The 22,982-nt window shown below is 40.4% G+C and overlaps 3 protein-coding genes across 5 annotated transcripts; 2 read left to right on the plus strand and 1 right to left on the minus strand.

Moving 5' to 3' along the window:
- Positions 1-628: 628 nt before the first annotated feature.
- entpd5a (ectonucleoside triphosphate diphosphohydrolase 5a) lies at positions 629-7,647 on the plus strand. The gene is made up of 13 exons (XM_063909417.1): positions 629-1,224; positions 1,579-1,658; positions 1,959-2,102; positions 2,482-2,557; positions 3,083-3,118; positions 3,543-3,631; positions 3,716-3,795; positions 3,896-3,957; positions 4,061-4,162; positions 4,832-4,975; positions 5,088-5,144; positions 5,923-6,038; positions 6,196-7,647. Exons 1-13 carry the CDS (start codon positions 780-782, stop codon positions 6,277-6,279), a joined length of 1,515 nt encoding a protein of 504 aa, XP_063765487.1. The 5' UTR covers positions 629-779; the 3' UTR covers positions 6,280-7,647.
- A 376-nt stretch (positions 7,648-8,023) lies between these two features.
- coq6 (coenzyme Q6 monooxygenase) lies at positions 8,024-16,979 on the minus strand. Its single transcript, XM_063909418.1, has 12 exons — positions 16,521-16,979; positions 16,052-16,186; positions 14,841-14,899; positions 12,916-13,042; positions 11,588-11,718; positions 11,390-11,497; positions 11,058-11,120; positions 10,844-10,951; positions 10,007-10,209; positions 9,210-9,325; positions 8,726-8,892; positions 8,024-8,142 (listed from the first exon to the last, which is right to left on the minus strand). The coding sequence occupies exons 1-12, from the start codon at positions 16,534-16,536 to the stop codon at positions 8,113-8,115; spliced, it is 1,263 nt and encodes a 420-aa protein (XP_063765488.1). The 5' UTR covers positions 16,537-16,979; the 3' UTR covers positions 8,024-8,112.
- Positions 16,701-22,707, plus strand: fam161b (FAM161 centrosomal protein B). Of its 3 annotated transcripts, none has more exons than XM_063909413.1 (9): positions 16,701-17,234; positions 17,955-18,177; positions 18,251-18,774; positions 19,218-19,528; positions 21,228-21,346; positions 21,439-21,606; positions 21,725-21,824; positions 21,897-22,051; positions 22,298-22,707. In XM_063909413.1, the coding sequence occupies exons 2-9, from the start codon at positions 17,966-17,968 to the stop codon at positions 22,377-22,379; spliced, it is 1,671 nt and encodes a 556-aa protein (XP_063765483.1). In that variant the 5' UTR covers positions 16,701-17,234; positions 17,955-17,965; the 3' UTR covers positions 22,380-22,707. The 3 variants fall into 3 exon arrangements, with proteins under 3 accessions (XP_063765483.1, XP_063765484.1, XP_063765486.1); XM_063909414.1 differs by having other exon boundaries at positions 16,701-17,061; XM_063909416.1 differs by lacking the exons at positions 21,897-22,051; positions 22,298-22,707 and having other exon boundaries at positions 21,727-21,824.
- Positions 22,708-22,982: the final 275 nt, after the last annotated feature.

A 22,982-nucleotide genomic window follows, 5' to 3' on the forward strand; every position in this document is an offset into this window, starting at 1 on the left:
TTTCTGATGTGTTCTAATTAGAGTTTCTGTTTAATTTATTGTCTTCCCTTTGACCACAGATGCAGTTTAAATTAAACAGAACTAACCAGTACTTATATTTTCAATTTCAAAAATGTTTAAAGTTATTACAAAAGAGAGATGTGCCTTTAGAGCTGCCAAATTCAAATTAACATCACTCTTAATTTAGGCACTTAAACTGTGAAAGTCCAAAGAGTTGCCGGTTGAAGGACTTTCTGAGGCAAGTTTCTATGTAAGTCTTATATGCCTCCATAAAAAGTAATTTAAGAACATTTCTTTTGGTTTTTTTTAAGGGTGACCCATTCATTTTGACTTCTTTATAAACCCTTTTCCTTGGGGGATTTTGTGGCTCCGGTAGAACCAGTAAAGATGAGGAGGGGAAAAAACTTTACCAAAAATAATCCTCCACAAAAAAAAAATGAAAAAAAGTTGTTGGTAGGCAGGTAGTTGGTCTCTAGCTCAGCTGACAGGAGGGGGGACTCCTGATGGAGTTGGGATGGACCGCCACAGGATTGGTGGATGGCTGCACTCGGTGTGGCCCGGTGCCAAGCCCTTATGTCTTTATATAGTGTAAACGGGTGACCGGACAGTCCTGAGTGTGCATCGCATCCACTCTGCGTCTCTCCATCTCCACTCCTCTCTTTCTGCGGGGCCCCTGTCAATCTTTAACTCCAGCAGCATCCACCATATCTTCTTCTTCTTCTTGTTCTTCTTCATCTGTAGCCTACTCCTGTCTCTTTCTTTTCCCGGCTGTGAAAACAATGGCCACGCCGAGCATGCTTCTCACTTTCTCCCTGTTGCTCCTGGCTGGGAGCCTCATAGTGGAGGCGACTTACTACAGGCACCACCGCTACGTCCCCCACTTCTACCGCTACCGGGAGCACTCTGCCAACGCGGAAAACCTCCTCCCTGAGGTCTCCAACCCGGAGCCTGTAGTCCCACAGCACGGGGAGCCGATCTACCCCGTGATCCCCGAGGTGTTCCACCCGGCACCTGAAGTCCTCCACCCCATACCAGAGGCTTTCCACCCGGTGCCCGAAGTCGTGCATCCTGCACCTGAGCCCAACCACCTATCTGATGTTTTCCATCAGGTGATTGAAGCGTCTTCCCCCGTCAACACGAGCCGGGTTTTCTACGGGATCATGTTTGACGCTGGGAGCACGGGCAGCAGGATCCACATCTATAAATTCATCCAGAAAGACCCTGGTAAGTGCACCACTTTCTCTCTCTCTACTCTAAACCAATAGTAGAGATTTGCAAATGCTGCTGGCTCCCACTCTGTCTGCTTGCTGTTAGGTCATTCACTGTGTGGTGTGAGAAAAAACATGCATGGGCACAGGGCCAGAGCAATACAGCTGCTAAAAGTGGCTGAAGTTCACTTTTAATTTTAACTGTCTGACTCATCTGTGTAGGCAGCAGGTCAGGGTGTAGATGATATAGTCTAAATATCATGAGTTGCAAAAGGAAAAATATGCAATTACATGTCGTTGAGTTTCTGTTTTATCCCAGTAGTATTCCTCTTGTTTACGATCTGTTCACTGACACTGACTTCTTTTTTAGTTGAGCTGCCAGTTCTGGACAATGAAATGTACCATGCCGTAAAGCCTGGACTTTCTGCTTATAAAGATAACCCCGAGGAGGTATGTATGCATGTTTAAACCATCAATCAATATTAATTATCAGGTATATTAGGGAGTAGTTCACAGTCTGCAAAACCACTGGGATTTTCTCTGGGTTGGGTTCATGTGATGTAAACAGTGTGTAATTACAAAAAATGCCTGCTTCTGATGCTGTCATTGCTTCCCACTCCTGTCTGCTACCTGTGATTTACACATGTTTTTAAAGACTTTGACCACTGAAGAAATATCTTAGTTTGATTATGAAATTTTCCACCTTTTGATGATTACGCTGCCTGTAACTGATTGTCATCTTTTCCGCAGGGTGGCAACACTATCCGCCAGTTGCTGAAAATTGCCAAGAAGACAGTGCCGGAGGAGGAATGGAGGAGGACGCCGGTGGTCCTGAAGGCCACAGCGGGTTTGCGTCTGCTGCCTGAGGATAAGGCAAATGCTCTTCTGAAGGAGGTGAGGCACGTTTTCTCTCTGCCCTCAGACAGTTTGGTATAAACAGCACCCGTCCCGCCATGGAACGGGATGAGAAACCACTAAGTGCTTACAAGTGTCACTGAAAAAAAGCAGCAAGTCTGCCCATTTGGTGCCTATCATGTTGCAAAAAAACAGCTGTTGTGAGGTTGTGTGGAGTAACCATATTTTGTCATTTAGAGTATTAAATCCAGGCTACTGTTCCAGCCATGCTTGTGGTTAGGTTATCTGTCACTCTTAAACAGAACCAGAGCCTGAATAGACTTATCCGGCCAACAGCAAACTATTTGTGTGTGTAGCCTTAGATCTTTGCATTTTTTTAACAGATCCGGCAGATAACTGTTATATATCCATTCCACAGGTGCAAGAGGTTTTTGACGAGTCCCCTTTCTTCGTGCCAAACAACAGCGTTTCTATCATGAACGGAGCAAAAGAAGGTAAATTAACTTTCAATGTCCTGTAACAAATGTCTTACTATATATAATAAACAAAACATAACATTTGTATTAGTTTTATTTAAGACAGTTACATTTGACCAGGTGCTTTAAGTGCCTGTCTTAATCTCGGATGCATCAGACAATGCTTCTTTTATAATTGTATTTACAAGAGCTCTATTTCTACCTCACTGAGACAAATAAGTATACCAGTGTGAGTTGTTGCCCCACGCCCAATCATTTAGTGCGATCCTCCACATCACTCATTAAGACACCCTCACAATGTAATGTTTCATCATACAGTATCTGCCATTCATTATCCTTACTTTATGAGCGCAATAACTTGACATCCGAGACAATTGTAATTACCTGGGCTGGTCTGCATTTTGGTTACACCAACTTTAATATCAGCATAATGAAAGAGAGCTGAACTAAAAAGTTAAGACATTTAAATGTGAAAGTTGAGCCTAGATCCGTTGTAATCACTTTTATACTAATACAGACATTTTCACCCACGTGCTGTTTTAGGAGTCCTCGCCTGGGTCACAGTGAACTTCCTTACAGGTAAGACATTGCTTGTGTTTTGCTATGGTGGTGTTAGTGGTCAGGAGGCTCATATCTGAGGCTCCAGTGTACACAGAAGCCCGGCAGTGAAAGACTCTTGTCTCCTGTCTGAAGTTATGAGTCACTGACCCCAAACAGGTTACAAAAACAAGCAACATTTCCTCACGTTTTTCACACAGCTATGGAATCATCACATTTATTTTAAAGTACAACCTTTATCTGAAAACTATAAATGTTTTTCCCTCTCGGTGGGGAAAAATGTAATCTGCAAGCATGCATCATCCTGACAGTAGTGGTTGGCGAATGGAAAGAAATTCTAACTAAAACTGGTGATTAAGCTACAGTAACACACAGTATGCTGTGTATGTTTCACTGCAGATGTATGGCACCTTATCATGATTAACGTTGAGCTTATTCTCCATAGGTCACTTGTACTCCAACACAAGAAGGACAGTGGGCATCCTGGACTTAGGTGGAGGTTCTACACAGATCACGTTCCTTCCCAAGTCAAAGGTGACTTATTTTCATGTGGTGTATAAGCTTGTTTAAATAATTTCCTAACAAAAATGCAACACTAAACATTTTTTTATCCAACAGAAAACGATTCAGTCCGCTCCCGCCACTTATATTTCTAATTTCAACCTCTTCGAACATAGCTATCAACTCTACACACACAGGTAAATAACAGACAAAGAAGATGCTATATTGTTAATTCCTTAACTCGTATTAGTATTCTATCTGAAAAACAAATCATAACTCTCTGTCAATATCAAATAGCTACCTGGGAAATGGACTATATGCGGCTCGACTGGCGACCCTTGGAGCACTAGGAGCCGATGGTAAATTACTTTTTACAGCCTCCCTATACGCCGTCTGGGCCATTTTTTCATAAATGTAAAAAAACAAAGATAACAAAACTGTTTCTTGTTTTTGTTTTCCCAGGTCTAGATTGGAAAGTCTTCACAAGTTCCTGCCTCCCGAAAAAGTTCACAGAAAATTGGACTTTTGGTGGAACCACCTACAAAGTTAGCGGGATTCCTGACGGTAAGATAAAAGCACCCTGAGGTTTAGATTGCATTCCCAGTGCTTGGATGAAGTGATCCACACATTCCTTTCTCAACTCCAGTACACAATGGAGTACAGTATAATACACTCTCTCATGAGAACATTTATGTGCTGAAGTTTCTGTAACCTTGGCTCCAAACGCATGTTTTGTCATTCTCTCTCTCTGTGTTCCCTCTTGAACAATTATACTGCAGTCAACCTTGTATTTAAACGAAAAGAAAACTGTCAGTTAACTTCACAAATAAGGCAGTCACTCCCATACCACAGTCAAGTAGCCAAAAGATGCTGGGCTTGTCCCTGAGTTGTTATTTTTTTTGTGTAACGAGCGGCTTGATCTGGACCGCTCACAATTATGTGGTAAAAATAGACAGCACTCTCTGCTGCTCTTGTCATCACATGGCTTTGCCGGCACAATTCAGCCAACCATACCGATGGGGCTGTGTGAAACTTGTCCTTCTGGGGCTTCCCTTGTATGTTATATGGTGAACCCCCAGCTTCAGACACTCTAACCTCAAACTGAGTCTCCAGACTCACAATGGCATTCCAAACATCGCTGCCCCAAAACACCTTTAACTCCATGTTTACTCAAACATGCCCTATATCAGTTAAGTCTTATTTTGTCTACATTAACCATTTCTGTCTCTACAGGCTATGCAGGATATAAGCTGTGCTACTATGAGGTTATGAAGGTAATCAAAGGAATAGTGCACCAGCCTTATGAAGTGAAGGGCAGCAGTATCTTCTACGCCTTCTCCTACTACTTCGACAGAGCTGTGGAAACTGGCCTCATCGGTGAGTGGGCGCAGACCAAAGAGTAACCTTCCAGTGCCATCGTCTTTCATGCTAATTATCTTCCCCTGCACAAAATAGGTATTCAAATTGCATGTTTGTTTTTTCTGCGCAGATGGCAGTCGAGGTGGTGCGGTGGAAGTCAGGGATTTTAAGAAGAGAGCCAAAGAAGGTAAGAGTTACATGTTATCTTCTTGAGGGTTTCATACACATGTGAATGAACCCAACAATCTACAAGTTATATATATCAGTCCTTTAACCGCTGAATTGAATGCAACAGTCCAGGCTCTAAACAGCAAAAACACTAAACCTTTATTCGTACCCAAACACTTGGCAGAACCCATCCTGTCGAAAATCATTTAGTACAGCCGTAAAATGTACTATGGAGATGGATTATAAGACAAATGTAGTTTATAAAAGATGAAATACATGTTAACACAACTATAAAACATTTTAACGCTCATTAGCTTGACTGATTGACACTTGCAATGTCCATGTAGAACCAGATTTTAGCAAGTAGGAAGGAGTTGATGTGTTATGTAAGGCTGTTTGTGTTGTGAGAATACTGTCACATGGTCTCGAGGAACATGTCTGGCTCAGGCTGGCAGCTGAGCTGAAGATGTCTGTCTGGTGCAGGCAGTCGGGCACCTGACAGCCACACACCACCTGGGGGCTGACACATACTGAGACACACAAACACGTGTACAGGGTAGTTTAACACCGCCACCCTTCTGCAGCCTTGTGCTGACCCCCAGCCCTTCTCCTCGCACCTCCCTGTTTATTCAGCCAAACAAAACAGCAAGGTTATCTTTTAATCATGTAGCATAGGGGTTAGAAAAGCTGTTTATTTGCTAAAACATCGAAAGGGACTCCATTATATAAAACAACAAGGTGTCATATGCCTTTTTTTGTCGGTTGTGTATTAAACCTGTTGCTATTTGTGTTTGCAGTGTGCAACAAAATGACCAAGTACCGTGCTATCAGCCCCTTCCTCTGCATGGATATGACATATATCACTTGTCTGCTAAAGGAGGGCTTTGGCTTCAAGGACAGCACTGTGCTGCAGGTGAGTGACTCAGTGCTACATTACTGAATGGAGAGTGGGAGTCTAAGACATAAAAAATATGAAAAGCTACATCACAAAATGTTCATCTTCTGTCTTTACAGTATTAACATGGTTTTGTTGTGGTTTTAATGACCCCCCCTGTCACTCTGTTCAATAGCTAGCCAAAAAGGTGAACAACGTGGAGACGAGCTGGGCCCTGGGGGCAACCTTTGACTACTTCAGAAACCTTAACATCCACTAAGGACAGCTCGCTGTCACTGCAGCCGGCACTGAGAGGGACAGTTTGTTATTTTCATCATCCATCTGCCCTTGATCAGACACACCTGGTCCCACCTCGCCCCTCCTCCTCATTTTCCCTCAACCTGCGAATACTCCGAGAACTGTTGAAAAAAGAAATCACTATATTTTTATAAGGCCAGCTATTTCTACTGTATGTTGAGCTCATAACTGGTGGGCTGACTTTATTTTTTTTAAAACGTTTACATTTTTGATTCCGTATAAGGGTGTCTGATCTGAAATGTCTTTCTCGCCTGCCTGTTAAGTGTGGAGGGTAACCAGCATGGTATATTGGTACTTACTATGGTCCTGGTGTTCACTGTACAGTGCAGTGGGATTTATTTAGAGACTAGTTGCAGAAATCGCATTAATCTTTCTTGCTTGTAAATCAACTTTCTTCTCTTTCTAGGGGTTAATTATTTTACAGAATCTGAATTCATTGCCTCATAGCCCTTATTGGAAATAGAGCAGTTAATAACCATACAGCTTCTTTTCTTTGACTTTGCACATAACACTTTATTTGCAGATAGTGTAGCTAAGACATTTGCTTTGATATCGACAACAGAGTTGTATATATTCGTCAACTAGAGAAGGATTGACCATGACTTCAGAGAGCGCCGTGGAGAGGCCTCTCGGAGACTGAATTGTATAGCTGTTACATGTATGAGCTTAATGTCTATAGTTTTAAAGTCCAGACATTATTGTTTGTTTGGTCTACAGTGGAAAGAGCCTTATCCAGCATTGCTTAGTTGCAGGGGCCCAAGGTCAAACTTTATCTTAGACAAGCGGTTAAAATAACCTCTCATAAAGCATGGCTAGTGAATCAAACAATGTAATTTACAGCTATTAAAAACAGAAAAAATTTAAACAGAAAAAGTAAAACCTTTACAACCCAACTCTTTAATTTGATGCCGTTTTCTCAAAAACATTAGTAATGAATTCTGTTTTTGAATGTTCTTGTGAACTGTACAAATATTTATATAACTTTATATAATTAAGTGTATTTGAATTATCCTTATCCAACATTAACTCTTAACATATCCATCTAACTGTTCTTTAAACCACGCTTTGCTGTTCTTTCAGTATTCAACATGTAAAATAACTACTGCTGTATATACATACCGGTAATGTAAACTTGTATTAGTGAAATCTTAACCAGGAACTGCTTTTACGTTGCAAAAAACGTTGTGCTGCACAGTTGCTCCGATATACCTGTATGTATGTTTCAGAATGAATAACAAGATGACTGACAATATGTTAAATGCTGTTTTTATTAAATCCAGTGAAAAGTGTATTGTATACATGTATGTTGTAATAAAACATGAAAAATGTACTCTGTGTACTTTTACATTTTTATATATGGACAGACTTCTTGTCAAAATTGTCAGTCAAGTAAACATTAATCTTTCCTTTAAATTGAGCAAAAAATGTAGCTTTTTATCAAACTACAAACATTGGACCCTTCAGTCTAATAACTGTTGCCTTCACCTGAGCTGCTCAATATGAGGAAAATGATTCATAACGCTCAATATCACAATAACAATTTTACTTGCGATTAAATAAACAGATATTAAAGTCTACTCTGCCATTCTTCTGCTTTCTGTAGACTAGCATTGACACTTTATGATATGCTCAGGAAAGCTGCCATGTATTGTTGTCGATGCGGGTTAATTTTGCACCAAAGACAAGAAAGAAGACACTAACAAGAGTTAAAATATATCTCTGTATTTATTTGTTTCTACATTCACACATTTTACAGCTTCTTATAGTCTTTAAAGATCCAGCGAAAACGAAAGCATCACTTGCTTGCAAATGACATGATCTGCTCCTGTAGAGGAAAAAAGACACAAACTCAGAAACTCTGTAACCTTTGAGTCACGCGTACTAAAAGCCTGTAACAAGTGCGTGGCACTGCTAGGCTCTAAACAAGACCTGTAGACCAGAAAACTCACAACATTTAATATGGAAAAAAGTCACGTTTAACTTTTGTGCCTCCATAGTGAACTGCTTTACAACCAGTTACAGTTGTGTTGGTCTGAATCACTTAGTAGGGAATAAAGTCATTTCACATGAGTGGTCGGTAATAAAAGGGGTGTGAAAACACAAGCCAACACCGCTGTCCGCTGCCCTAGGGCCAGCCCAGCACCCCACCCACACACTTTTGGTAACACTAAATTTGGGGCTAAACTTAGATTCCATAGTAGTAGGTTCAGAACCCTTAAAATTATAGACACCGCTAGTAAGCTTTTAGCTTTAAAGTAAAGCTCTGTGTAATCAGAAATGAGGGTGGAGGGTGGGGTCAGGTTGGGGGCGGAGTTCAGGTTTGATAGGTGGTTGATATTATCTATGAGGTCCACTGGAATCTACAGGAGGATATGTTTGGATGTAGAAACTAGAAAAGAGGAGCTTACTTTAAGCGTTGGGAGCATGTTGGTGGCCTGTAGACCAAAGGTGCGTAGGAGAACAGCGGGAGCGGCGTTAGTAGAGTAAAGGCGTTTCATGAGGTCGATGGCAGCCATCATGGGAAGATTTTTCCGCTGGCGTTCAGTTTCATATTCTAACAGGTGCTGTATTGCCCCTGCACAAACAAAGAAAGACTGGGGGTTATTATAAGAATACAAAGTATAAGCTTGTGTGTGTCTGTCATATGTTTTCTTCATTAAGTCAAAACACTGGTGCTTTGACTTCAGGGAAAAGAACAGTGGAAAAAAAAAACTACATTTCTCATAACAGCATTTAATTCTTTTCAAAACGCAACTTACATAGATGCCGGGAAAGCTGTTGCTTTTTATAATTTGGATCAACAGCATGCATTTGAGTTGGGGCTATGGAAAAGAGCTGAGGGGAAACCACTATGGTTTGCAGCGCTTGTGTCTGTTTAGAGTTCTCACTGACCCAAGTCCTTCCCGTCAAAGGCTGCCTGGCTGAGGAGCTTTGTAAGGCAAGCCACATCCCCAAAGCCTAGGTTGGCTCCTTGACCCGCCAGAGGATGGACACGATGGGCTGCATCCCTGCAAAGACAAACATATCCCTCTGTCCATATGCATTCCACTCACAGAGGGCTATTTTATGCACTGTGCCTAAACGTGTCATTCCTTAACATTCTGAGAAAAACCAGTGATGGAGAAGAAATAATATCTCTTGCTAAAAAAAAAGAAGCAAAAACCACAAAGTAAAAATACTAGAGGTACAAGTTTAACTGTTGCTCAAGTAAAAGTATGAATTTATGTATCAAAATATACTTAGAAATACCAAAGTAAAAGTACTCATTACGCAGAGTGGCCCATTCTGAATAATATAACTATATCACTGGATTAAAATTATTGATGAATTATTGTGTAAGCATCACTAATGTAGTGGCTAGTAAAGGTGGAGCTAATTTCAAAAACGTTATATACTGCCTGGTAGCTGAATCCATGATAAAACATCATCATTTATAAGTTGCATTGAAGGTATAAGAAAATAATATACGAAATAAAAAAGACTCAAGTAAAGAACAAGTATCTCAAATTGTATTAGTGCACTAGCGTAAAAAGTTACATTCCTTAATCAACTAAAACATTAGTACAGAAAACAATTAACAACTCCTATACGTACTCAAAAATCTCCTATTCCTATATTTGTTTTACCAGTATTTGACAAAATGTGGAACCCTCATGTGTAAAACATTACTTTCCTTAGGAATATCTTACCCAATGAGAGCTACGCGGTGCCTGATGTACTCTGAGGCATGACCGATGCCCAGAGGAAACATGACCCTGGACTTGGGGCCGATCCCCGCCACACTGGGGGGAAGCTGTCGAGGGGAACCTGCGGACGGCAGAATAACCGACAGGGCGCTGCGGAACAGAGAGCCGGCCGTCTCAATCAGCTCTGACTGGTTCTCATTACTCCACTGTTAGTGCACAAACAGACAGAGACATATTCACACAGAATGAATAACGACCAGAAGAGAGACAAAACAGACATTATCTCTTTGAGTGGACAAATAAATTAACTGACATAGGAGTAAAGCTGAACTCCAGGCCAGCGAAAGTGCTCTTTTTCCCCTCCCTAACTAACTGGTTTGGCAGGGCTTTGAGAGCTTGGCTAATTAAAAGAAGATGCCGGCCTGGCTATGCAGCTGAATTAGCTCTGTTTGAAAACATTCCATGCAGTAATGGTCAACACTGGGAAACCACAGGTTTAATTAGCAAACCAGGCCTGAAACCAAACGTGACTCAACCGTGGTGACCCCGTCCATCAGCAGGCCCAGTAAAAATAGCCAGCTTGGGAAAAAGGAGTTTCTCCAAACACAAGAAAAATGGATAGGTATGCCATTCTCTTAGTGAAGTATTAGTATTGTATAATTTTAGGGCCAAACAATGACAGCATTGTTTGTGAGTCACAGAAAAACAGCTCAACACTTAAGTGGGTCTATGGAGAATCCCTGCCACATGTAGCACAAATACAGATGTTGCAATATCTTCTAGATTGACAATAAAAAAAACATCAGCAGTTTAATGGTAAGACTTCAAGGCATGACTCACAAAGGCAGAGTTGATAGCGTCGACAAAGCTCTCCTCATCCAGCTCCAGCAGCTCCTCTGCAAGTCGATGGCTGGTCGACCACACCAGAGAGCTCTCTGTGTCCGACAGCTGCAGCGCACAGAGCGGGGTCAGTGAAGAGATATCAAATACTTATGAGACCCGAGGACACTTTGAGAAGAAAAAAATACTGCAGTAAATAATGCAGATGTATTACCGGTAGCATTGCAATGGGTCCCGTTGGGAGGAACCTCTGCCATGCGACATTGTTCTCTGTGGGCTGTACAACACACAAATCAGATTTAATTAAATATTATACTGAAGTATTGTGGCATTGCATTGTATGGCACACATTTCTAATTACATATCTTGCACATAAATAACAAGATATTACAAAGGGTACTTCTGGGTGGATTTGACAATGAAATTACTATCATAATAAAAACACTTAACAGTAAATTCACTCAGTAACACCCAATAGTGCTTGCTTAAGAGTATATATTTTAGAAATATAAAATGTGGGTGGTATGTGTTAAATGTGATGCTCACCTCTGATAGATTCAGCACAGCGACCACAGCGGATTGGTCATAATTCCACTTGATGGTGGGTATCCTCAGGGCCTGCCGAACCATTGAGTTTGGTCCATCTGCACCAATCTGAAAACAGACGAGCAAAAGTAGTCTGTTAAAAACAAAAAGGACTAAAAGAAATGAAGAATCATAGTTTTTGATGATCGGTTAACTGACCAACAGCTTTGTCTGAACCGTCTCTCCGCTGGCCAATGTGACCTTGACCCATGGGATGGAGTCTGTTGACTGGTGGGGCATTGGCCACGCATACTTCACCACCTTGGACCTGTACCAAACTTGCACGTTATCTGACAAACAACAAGGACATAAACATTGTGACTACAAAGGCGACTGAAAAGAAAAACAAAGCAGTTGTTCTTAAAATAAAATGGCAACTGGTGTGGCTCTCACAACAAGAGGATCAATCTTCAGTTGTGTGTTTGTAGCATCACACTAAATCAGTGCTTTACTACTTTCTATGTCCAAAACGAGAGGATGCTTTTCCTGCAGCCAAAGCAGTGGAAGATCTATAAACCACCTCATAAAACATCATTGGTTTTCCTCCCTGGCACACAGTAGCTGCAAAAGTTGACATTTGACAATCTTCGTAATGGTCTTGGCCAGCCACCTTGTACTAACTAATAGTGTTTATCTACCAAAACACCACGCCACACTTTGCACATGCTGCCTGCTTTTTGGATTTCGCGCTCTTCCTAAAACATCAGCAGCAGGACAACCCAAACATGAAAGTATCCCGAGCTACGCCGCCTCATGCCGACTTGAATTGGGACCCATGCACAGATCTGCTACCGGTTTCTGAACACTAATGTCAAGTATGGGTTTCCAGGGCATGGAGAGCAGCGTTTCATTGAAACCAGCTGTCGTGGTTCACACTTTTCATGTACTGCATCTTGAGCGTAACAACACCACGGCTAAAATGGGAGGATAGAGAGAGAAGCGGACAAAGTGCAAGGCACATGAGGCAGAAAACGTGCCGTTACCACACATCCGTTGTTTGGTGCATAATGTTGAAAAGTGTTTTATAAATATGCCACTTTAACTGTCAAGCACGTAGCAGGGCAAAGTTTTATTTGCGAACCTCACAAAAGTTGGTCTGATGTCAACAGCATTACAGCACCATACACCGTCAGCGTGTCTTAAGAGGTGGTGAAGTTTGGGAGCACATGGCAACTTCAAATAGGTCACTGGACCACTTCACGTGTCCTTAGAGGGTGCCGGGGCCCGGCAGCTCCCAAAATGTGAGGGTTTGATTGAAATTGCAGGAAAAACAGAAATGGCTCCATGGGCTTAACTTGTCTTTAAAAACAGTCACCGGGAAAGAGTACAAATAAACAAAACCCAGGGAAAGGATGGAATAAATGTGGCTGCATCAGCTGCCAGACTCAATGTCCATTAGGCAGATGGAACAGGAATCATGAGGTCGTACAGAGCACTACTGCATACTCTGTGGGGCTTCATGTTTTAATCATAACGGCTGTGCTTACCAGAAAGGCTGTCCAGCTGTTTAGTGAGAGCAGCCACAACGATGTCGTTCTCCACGATGTATGCCATCTCGTCCTCCAGGTTCTCCTTATCGAATGTGATCAGGGCATCTGAGCAGGCGTCCCAAACCTAAATGAGAGACCCATTATGCCTGTGGTCTACAACTCCATCCTTAAATGAATCCCCTCTCCCTATTTATAGCTGGGCAGAGAAGTGCAGCTTCATTGAGCTGAACACATCAAAGTGGTTAGCTGCTGTCGAAGGTTGGCACAGCCTACATACATCAACCAAGAGCCATGAGGGTCACCTACACCCTCTGGCTGCTTGACTGACTTCAGCTTAATGGAGCTCTCTGAGGTACAAGACCAAATGACATTTTGTGATGTGGATTTTTGGAAAACATTTTCTTGGAAACACAAATAACAAATGACATGTTTGTGAACATAAAGAGGGAGTCAATATTTATCCGCAACCGAAAGTGGGAGAATGAGATATAGTTTTAGGTTACTGTAATTCCAACCCTGAAAGTACTATTTGACTTAAACATGAGGGGGTGAAAAGTGTTTGTACAAGGTTAATCCTCTCCTGGGGTGTAACTATGGTGACAAAACCCTTCATTCTGCAGTAATATGCTGCTGCACTACTTTTTCCAACTTGCCATAAAGTAGGGGGACATACCCTACAGAAAACCACTAATGGCAGTGGGTTTGCAACTTGTGATAAGTGGTTAGGAAGAAAGATTTACGGAGACCAGCCCAAAAATTGTTTTGGTTTTGTTTAGTGCTGGGTGAAATGATGCAGCTTTTGGGTAAGAATGCGTTACTACATACTTAAAGATTCAAACAATAAACCTACTTGCAACTTTATACAGAAAAAGGTAGCCAAAATGATGCTTTAATGGAAAAAAAGTCTGTTTCCCTTGTGTTACCAATCTAAACCCTCAATGCTTACTGGACATTAAATGTGGATGAGCATTTTACTGCATGGAAAGAATGTTATTTGGAGCTGATGTGCAGCGCATACTTTCCAGTGAAATGTATATGACTGAGATTCAACCGGCAAACAAGCCAAAGCAGTGGTAGCAGAGTGAAGGTATAATGGGAGAGGTATACTACCATAATCACTGTAAGGCACTGCATGATGACATCTTAGGCCCAGAGAGAAACCCTGCGGTCGGGTGTTTGGTTCACACCGACCACATCTTACAAGAGCGACTGAGCTTGCACCCACAGCCGTAAAGCGGGTTCACTTTGCAGCAAACAACCGCTCTCCTAATCTTTCATCTTCTTCCCGTTGTTCACATGAATCTTCCAAATTATAAGATGTGGGGAATGACTACCAATTTGGGGACGTCAAAATGATTTATCCATCATTGAAAACATGGCTTTAATAAATAAAACTTGCACGGTCAAACTTCAGTACTTTGAATATGCCAGGAAATGTTCTTTTTTATTTTTTTATAAATATACTTTGTGTTCTTTGGCATTCCTATGCCACATATCCTGCCAAGCTGCTCAAAACGATGGCATAAATTGCACGAAGGAATGAACAAAATGCATGTTACATGAAACCCCTGCTTTCAGACATTTTTATGTGAACAATTACATACCATATACATGATTATATGATACAGTATTGTGTTGCTTGTTCATTAAGCTGAATGAATGAGTAGAAGCCGAGTGTCACAGATTTTTCTCCCCACAAATTGTATGGTGCTGTGATTGATGGTTGACAGAAATACATACAGTATTCTTAAAACTAGAAAGTCTGGAGGACACATGAAGAAGAATTCAAGTTGTGTAAAAGAAGGTTTTTGAGAGATGCTCCATACTGAAGTAGGCTTTACTTATTTTTGTTTGTTTTCTCTGAACTTTAAACCACATAAACGTGAGTAACTGAAACATTATGATGCAAGATTTCAACATACCTGCATCTTTTTATAGGGCTTGCACCTCATCTGTGTGATGTGATCCCATGCTCCAATACCTGTGTGTGTAGAAACACATTTTAGAACAACAAACAACACTCATTGATTGCAACAATGTATACCTAGTATGTATTGCAAATAAATGTAATCAATCAAAAGATGAATTGGATTAATTAAACAAAAGTCAGTGGAAATCAAGTGCATATGACTTAATGGCAAACCATAAACCTAACCTTGAACATAATAGAATAAGAATGTAAATCACTGTTTTAAGTTACTATTTGAAAACGTTGTGATGGAAACGTTCCATAATCTTATGACAAGTTGTTCCCTTTTACTTTTTGCACAGGGGCCACTGGGAGGCATCGAGTTCACAGCAAAGGATTTCCAATAAACTCCATGACCACACACCACTACATTCTTATCAAATTCTCTCTTGACATTTCAATGGAAACATATTTTATCAGATAAATGGGGTAAACGGGGTTATTTGAGATGTGGAGCAAAGCTCAAGCCTGTCTGTTTCTCATTGGGCATATATTATCTGTTCAAAATACAATGGTGGAATGTAATGCATGATAATGTTTGGCTGTTATTTATTTAGCATAAAGGGACGATAACTGCATTTCATTGAGCAAACCTGTGCTTTACCATAAACATAAACTAACTAACAATTAAGACGTGAAGCATGATAAATGTGGATGAACTTATCTTTGAAAAAATCAAATGAATTTATCCAAAAGATTATTATTATGCATTTGTACCTGTATTTGTTTGTTTTTAGGGTAGGAGAGAAAATAAAAATTGATCTAAAAACAGTGGAAAATTACAAAAGGGATCTGTTCCGTACTTTTTAAACTATCAAATGATTCATAACTGAATGCAATGTCTATGGGTAATGTTCAGCTACTTTTATGGAGTCCACTGCGGCAAATGTAAGACTTAGAAAATGTTTCACAGACAATCCATCAAGCTCAGGGAGGAACAAGTCCAGTCAGGTATGATCCCTGCTAAGCTTGGGTGAGTGGACAGTGTCTGATCCCTTGATTACATTGTGGGAGGCATTTCACTTCTCACAGGAAGGGAGGTAAATCACTTTTTGATTCATTTTCTGGGTGTAGAATTTGTCCTTACATATCATAACATAACATATCCATAAATAGTATAAGACAATTTGTATTTGTGCCAGGTTGTAGAAGTGTATACTTTACCAGTAAGGAAGGAGGCGGAGCCTGGACTGATGGAGCTGACTCTGGTGCTGTAGGTCTCTGGGACCTTGTCCATCACTTTCTTGTTGCCAGCTTCAAGTAAAAGAATCTTCTTACCCTCCAAGTTGGGATCCATGCCTGACAAAAAACATGTATAAAATTGGCAGCACATAAGTGGATCTCAGCAGTGTTGCGATCTCAGCAGTGTTGCTATAGTAAGAATACAATATATTTCGGTAAATCTGCGAGTGTTTAAACAGTTTTGGTAGCACAATATTGAGCTGTTTTCCCCCCTATTGTACCATTGAGTTTGTAGTAGCTTTAAGAGTAATACGCACACGTTTCTATGGGTTTATCTAAAGTGGTGCTGGTTTGCATGAACAAATACATATTTCGATTACACATTTTTTTTATTAATAATGTGACTGTTAGTTAGTAATGGCTGAATCACACGTCAAAAGTTGTCACTCACCCAAGGAACATGCCATTGCAGACCCAACCAGTCCTCCCCCGGATATAATAACATCATAAACTTCATTTTTGCCAGAATCCTCGCTATGTGCTGCACACACTAATCCTCTGCTGGTGATTTGTATAGCAGATACATGCTTTTTTTCCAATAAAACACCGACCAAGTCCGTTTAGGACCAGTGTTGCCCTTGAGAGCTTGTGCATGATTTTGCCTTTACTCTGTCTTCATATGGAACAATCCCCGCAAATACAAGGAAGAGCACTTCAAAGTCTGGATACTTTCATACGAAAATCGGACGGATGTTTCCCCTGGAATGTGTCTTAATAACAGCAGCTGTGTCCCTTCTTCTGTAAACCAGCCATGTTTTTTGTTGACAACATGGACCGTAGAAGCTTTCCGGGTTCCGTGTCCAATCACAGAAGACGTCTGTCGCGTAGACGTATGACTCTCACGGCCGCCGTCGTTTCTGTTTCTGTCCACAAACAGTGCTAAAGCTACCAAAACTGAGAGTGTGTAGGAGAAGATACTTGTTTTCTCTCAGGTGTAGTTAATACTCTGTATTATACTCTTTATTTCAACATCAGTCACCATTAGCTTGGCGAATAAGCTGCAGTGAGTGTTATTAGCGGATATATAACGTTAATTTTAGCTTGCTCAAAGTTAGGTTTCGTAGAAGACGCCGAGAAACACTTCCTAAAACTCGTCTTTTACCAGGTTGGCATCTAATTATTACTTTTATTTCTTTAATAATGTGTTTATAAATAGAACGAAGGTTAGCATATAAGTGTTATAGTAAATACATTTAGCAACATAGCTTAGGGAAAGCTACTAAATCGACTTTATATTATAATACAGCTAGACCTAGGTTGAGAGCACAACGATCTGGTTGCCATGGTAACCCATTTCCACTGGAGGAGTTGTCAGCAGGTCTCGTGTGTACGTTTAGTTGTTAACAAATAAAACATTAAGATTTCACTATAATAATTATGAATTCATTTGAATAATTGACAAGATACATTTAATAACTTTCCAGAAAAAAAAGGAAACACTTATATCTAGCACTCTTAAATAAATGCACTTTTAAGAAGCTGGAACCAAGAACTGTTTTTGATATTGCATAGGTACATTATGTTAATGATCAAAAGTCCATCAAAAAAGTGTTGCAAATGAATCTTTTCTGTTCAGTTTCTGCCCTATTTCAAATGTAGTTCAATGGTTCAAAATAAGAAAATATCCAGAAATCACTGAGCGAGTAATGTTTGTTCAACTTTTTGTTGGAATTTTATTAAATTCCAAGATTGTTGTCAATTGAATTTCTTTTGATCGAAATTAGATAATAAATAAGTGGATTCACATTTCAACCCTAACTCAAAACAGAATAATGATTAGTTAACAGGAGTCAACAACCCTTCACGGCTGATTTTTATGTCACAGCTCTCAGAAACATGCCGAAGTTGGAGACCTTGCTGGAAGATGGACTCAGATCAGAGTTGATGCTCAAGCAGCATCTGAAGGCCCTTAGTGAAACTCTCAGGCAGCAGCTGCAGGAGACAGAGAAGAGACAGAAAGAGGAGCTTGAGAAGAGGATTCATCAGAACTCTCTACTGTCAACAGATGTGGATTCAGAGTCCAGAAATGAAATCAAGCATCAGGCCAAGTAGGTTTCCTTAAATGTATTTTATATTAAGTCATAATTTTAATACATTTAATTTCTCAACTACCTTTTTCAGACATGTGAGAATGAGGATATCTACTTCTACATCTGCCCTGACTTCAGGCAAAGAGACATTGAACCATCCCAGACAGTCAGAGAAGTCATTTCCTCCAGCCTGTTTATCTTCGAACTGGAAGAACTGTTCAGTCAGGGCTTCCACACTGGCTCCTGCAGGGAAAGCTCCACAGTGTGAACGGTTTGCTTTATCTAAGACAACACAAGAGATGAAAGAAGATGAGGCCACAGCTGAGTGTCAGAGGAAGTTCTGCGCTCGCCCAGTGCCCAGCCACGTCTTTCAGCCCCTCTATCAGGAGATGATGGAGCTGAAAAAGAAGGAGAGGAAGCAGGGCCTTGAGCAGAGGAGGGACTTTTTGCTCTCTTGTCAAAGACCTTTCAGCTTCCAGGAGAAAGAAAAGGAGAAAAGGGAGAAGCTAATAGCGTTGTTAAACCAAGTCAAAGAAGACCAGAAAACCAAGGCTGCTGCTCTAAGGAAACCTCCACACAGAGAGAACAAAGACCCGTCTGATTCACGGCCGAAAGGTGGGTTTTCCTTGATTCATGGGATGATGTTAATTGGTATTAAAACCTATTTCTCAAAATTCATAGAATACAGTAGAATATGCAGTTTAAAAGCTAAACCTTTTTATAAGCACTAGACAACATAAATACCACATGTTATTTGACTTATCTTGTTCTTGAATTCATAGTTAAATTGAATCTGACTTAAATGTGTCTCAAAGAAGTTGCTGAAAATGTGTCTTTACCATTTCCTTTTTTAATTCATGGTCACAGTCAGCCCTAATAATATATAAACCAGTATGTACCAATGCTGGCTTCTCTGTAGCCTTTACAAAAACAACATTAAGAGTAGTTGTAAAGTTTATATAATGTTGTATTGGATGCATGTATACAGTATGTCTGATACACTACTGTTGAGTGAAATGACTTTATCTTCTGCATCACCTCACTGTAATTCTGTGCAGACCAGGAGCTTTGCAGACAGATCCCCACTCAGACGATAGTGCCACATGAGAATCGTACCGTGTCAGGAAGCCCCAAACTCCGCACTGCTGAGCGCACCAGGAAAGAAAAGTTGGGCTTTCTGGATGAGAGACCCAGCTTCCAGCCAAAAATCCTCCAGCGGGTCCCTGATTTCAGCAGGCTGCACAAAGCCCTGCAGACAGAAGGGCTGAGAAAAACACAGATTAAAGACATGATAAAATGTCAGCCCTTCTTTCTGAGGACATCAGCAATCCCTGCAAGGCAAAGTAGGACCAGCCCTGAGAAATCACAGGTAAAAAACATCCTTTTCCACAAACACCTGTTCGTTTACTATAAGAATATATTACATTGATGTATTGCTTTGCCTTTTTTAACTTGTCTATGCATGAACTTATTTCAGTTTGGTTCTAAGAAAACGAGCTGATCTAAATTCAGATTCTGTTGTTTTCTATGATATGCTTTGATGTTTTTATCTGCATGTCATTAATCCCCTGTCAATCTATGGCAGGTAGGTCTGAGACTAATTAAGGACTTTTACAAAAATATTACATAAGTCCAATGTGAGAATGGAGATTGTCTTGAAAAGCCAGTATCTCTCGAGGAATTACATAAGAAGACATCAAGGACTCCAACGCACCGGGCCCAGATGGCATAACATTTTAGTTTTACATTTCTCTGTTTGATGCATGGCTCAGGACACATCCACCCACCACTTTGTCATACCCTTCCCTTTTTTTAAATGAAAGCTTCACATGTTCTAGATGACAAACTCATTATCCAAACCCTTGCTCGTTTATATAAAGAGCCTAATTCGGAGCAAGGGAACAGTTTTGTCAACTGTACAACCCTTTATTGTGACTTCCTGCCCTCCTTCAACTCCTGAAGACGTTTTTATTTCATACAATGTGACAAATGACTTTGACCAGGTCACATATAACTTTCTATTCTGTGTCCTTGTTTGATGGTTAAGGATTTATTGCATTGGTTAAGTTCTTGTGGGGCTATGTGTGTTATTTTTTTTGTGCTGTTCAGACCAGTCCCCTCAGTTGTGGAACAAGAAAGCTATTTAAAATATGTTCAGTGGGTCCTCTTTAGAGAGGGAATATTCAGTTGTATTTTTACTTCTTCACCTCATCATTTTTTAAGTTTAACTGAAGCCCTGTTTTGACTAAGCATAACCATGTAATATGGTCACTTTTTTTTATACTTGTCCCCATTTCACCAAGACCATCCCTATACATGTTCCTAAATCTGTCTGGGTGGAAGATTCACAGGAGGGCATTTCCGAGCAGAAATAAATATAACAGTAATTTCCTAAGAATAACAGTAATTTACACTAATCCAAAGCGGTAGAATGAACTTTGTGATCAGTGAATGTTCCTTCCTGCCATCCTTTCATATAATTTCTCACTCTGCCCAAAATTATACAATCACCAGAGATCTGGTATTTAGGCAAATTCCTCTGATTTGAATAATACTATATATATACTTGCCTCATAGTACTTACCAATGTTTTTAGTGTGGCACTTAAAAAAGCTACTTTAGTTGCATTATTTGTAGATTAACATCACAGAGGCCATTGTAGAAATGTGTTTCATAGTTAATGACAGAAACAGATTTATACCGATTGGTTCCTCTGAAAACACAACTGTATTCTATTGAATATCAAAGACAGACAGACGGACGGACGGATGGATGGACGGATGGATGGCTGGATACATACACACTTACATACATATGCATACATACATACACACACACACACACACACACACACACACACACACACACACACACACACACACATACATCTCTCTGATTTGTCTGTATCAAGACCTTCATAAATGCACCTGGCCTCAGTCTACACACTGATTTATACGTTTCTGTTGTCACTTCTTCACACTGTAGGTTGAGGATGCAATATGTGGTCAAATGATGTATTTGTTTTTATTTCAGCTAACAAATATGTTAATGATTTTTCTACTTCGCAGCTACCTAACAAAAGTAATATCAGCAGAAGCAAGTCACTTGGGGCCTTAACGTCACTGTCTGCAGACACACTCCCTACATATATCACAGATGCTGCAAGGAAGCGCTGCATGGCTATCAGGTGACTATTTTTGACATGTCTTTGGAATTTTATGCTTCGTTCCTCTTTATAGTTTCTACACACTAAATAGGTCCATCCTCTGACCTTCACAGAAAGTCAATGGAGATGAGGGATAGCAAGAATCAAGAGAGTTCAGAGTGGTTGAGGAAGCATCAAATGAGGTCGCAAGCCATGAAGGAGACAATCTCTCTTCATGCCAAGCTGCTGGACCCACACAGCAGCTTGAAAGAAGTGTATAATGACAAACTTCAGCACCATCGGTGAGTACTGGTCAAGTCAGCAAGGTATTCTCCACATTTTCAACCTTTACTACTTGCATCACAACAACCTCAAACTCCTGCCGCAGTAGCTCAAACTATAATCTTCTCTTTCATGAAGAGAGGCTGACCAACAAAGGATGAGAGAGTACACGAGGGAGTTACGGGATATGAAGGCACGAGTTAGCGAACGCCCTTATCTCTTCGAACAGGTCAAACAGGTGAGTTACAAACTGAGAAATCACATCACGTTGTGCCCTTCCTGCATAACTTTGAGTTTCTTTTACTGACAGAAAAATGCAAAAGATCTCGCAGAGCAGACATACAGGAACAAGCTGAAGACAGCTGGGTTAAAGGAGCAATTTGTTGAAGAAAATGGAGAAGAAGCATCTATATCTGTGAAGGATACAGATGAAAACAGCAGCACGGAGAAAGCCATTCCCAGCAGGTATGTAGAGGGAGTATTTTTAGAAAGTTTTGTTCATTCACTATGTAATACCACTGTTTCCGGTAAAATCATGAATAGCACTAGTGCTTGGGAGCCAAGGCCTTTTTGTGGTTTGGTCATATTGCATTACATAATTTTCTAAGCTTTCCCTGCAGTCTTAAGTGAAGAAAGACCCATACTGTAGCCAAGTAAAAGTTCAATGTAATTACCATATAGCCATTTTCTAACCCAACATGTCTGATTTAGGGAGGAAAATGTAGACGACGAGGAGAAAATTGAATATGTGGAAGAGAAGAGCGTGAAGTCCAAAGGGGAAGAAATGCCATGATCAAAAAGGTCAAAGCGGCAAAAGTTTTTTATGGCTTCTCCGCTACAAAACAACACTGTCCTCAAAAATGATTTATGTCACAGCTAACTATCGGCACCAAGCTTTTGATAGTTTAGGATGTGCAACTGCAAATTATGAAATGACAAAACATCTGGACTATACAATCATAAATGTTAGGGATTACAGCTGGAAGAGTAGCACAAGAACTGTATATGCGAATAAGAAATACATATTATATATGCTTTAAGTGTATGTCTGTAGGATCTCCACTATATATCAAACAGATGAAAAAAATGGAGATGAAATAACGTTTTTATTTTGCAATTATGCTAGGAATATGAACACTGTAATTTAGAGGATGATGAGTACTTGGTCACCAGAATAAACAGTTCACACCAGTTGATTCCACTTTGTCTGCTAAATTAATTTGTGTTTTACCCAGTCTAAAATAAAGGTTCCTCTGATAGCCAGAAAAACAGTTATTATACTATTAATCCGAGAAACTTGATCTGTTAGTGCTCCAAGTTTTATTTTTGGCTTAGTAACAAAAACAGTGAGTAAATGTTTCAATCGGACGGGTCCTGTAAGGACACTAAGCGTCTG

Source organism: Eleginops maclovinus, chromosome 19 (genome assembly GCF_036324505.1).
Source record: "Eleginops maclovinus isolate JMC-PN-2008 ecotype Puerto Natales chromosome 19, JC_Emac_rtc_rv5, whole genome shotgun sequence".
Lineage (NCBI taxonomy): Eukaryota > Metazoa > Chordata > Actinopteri > Perciformes > Eleginopidae > Eleginops > Eleginops maclovinus.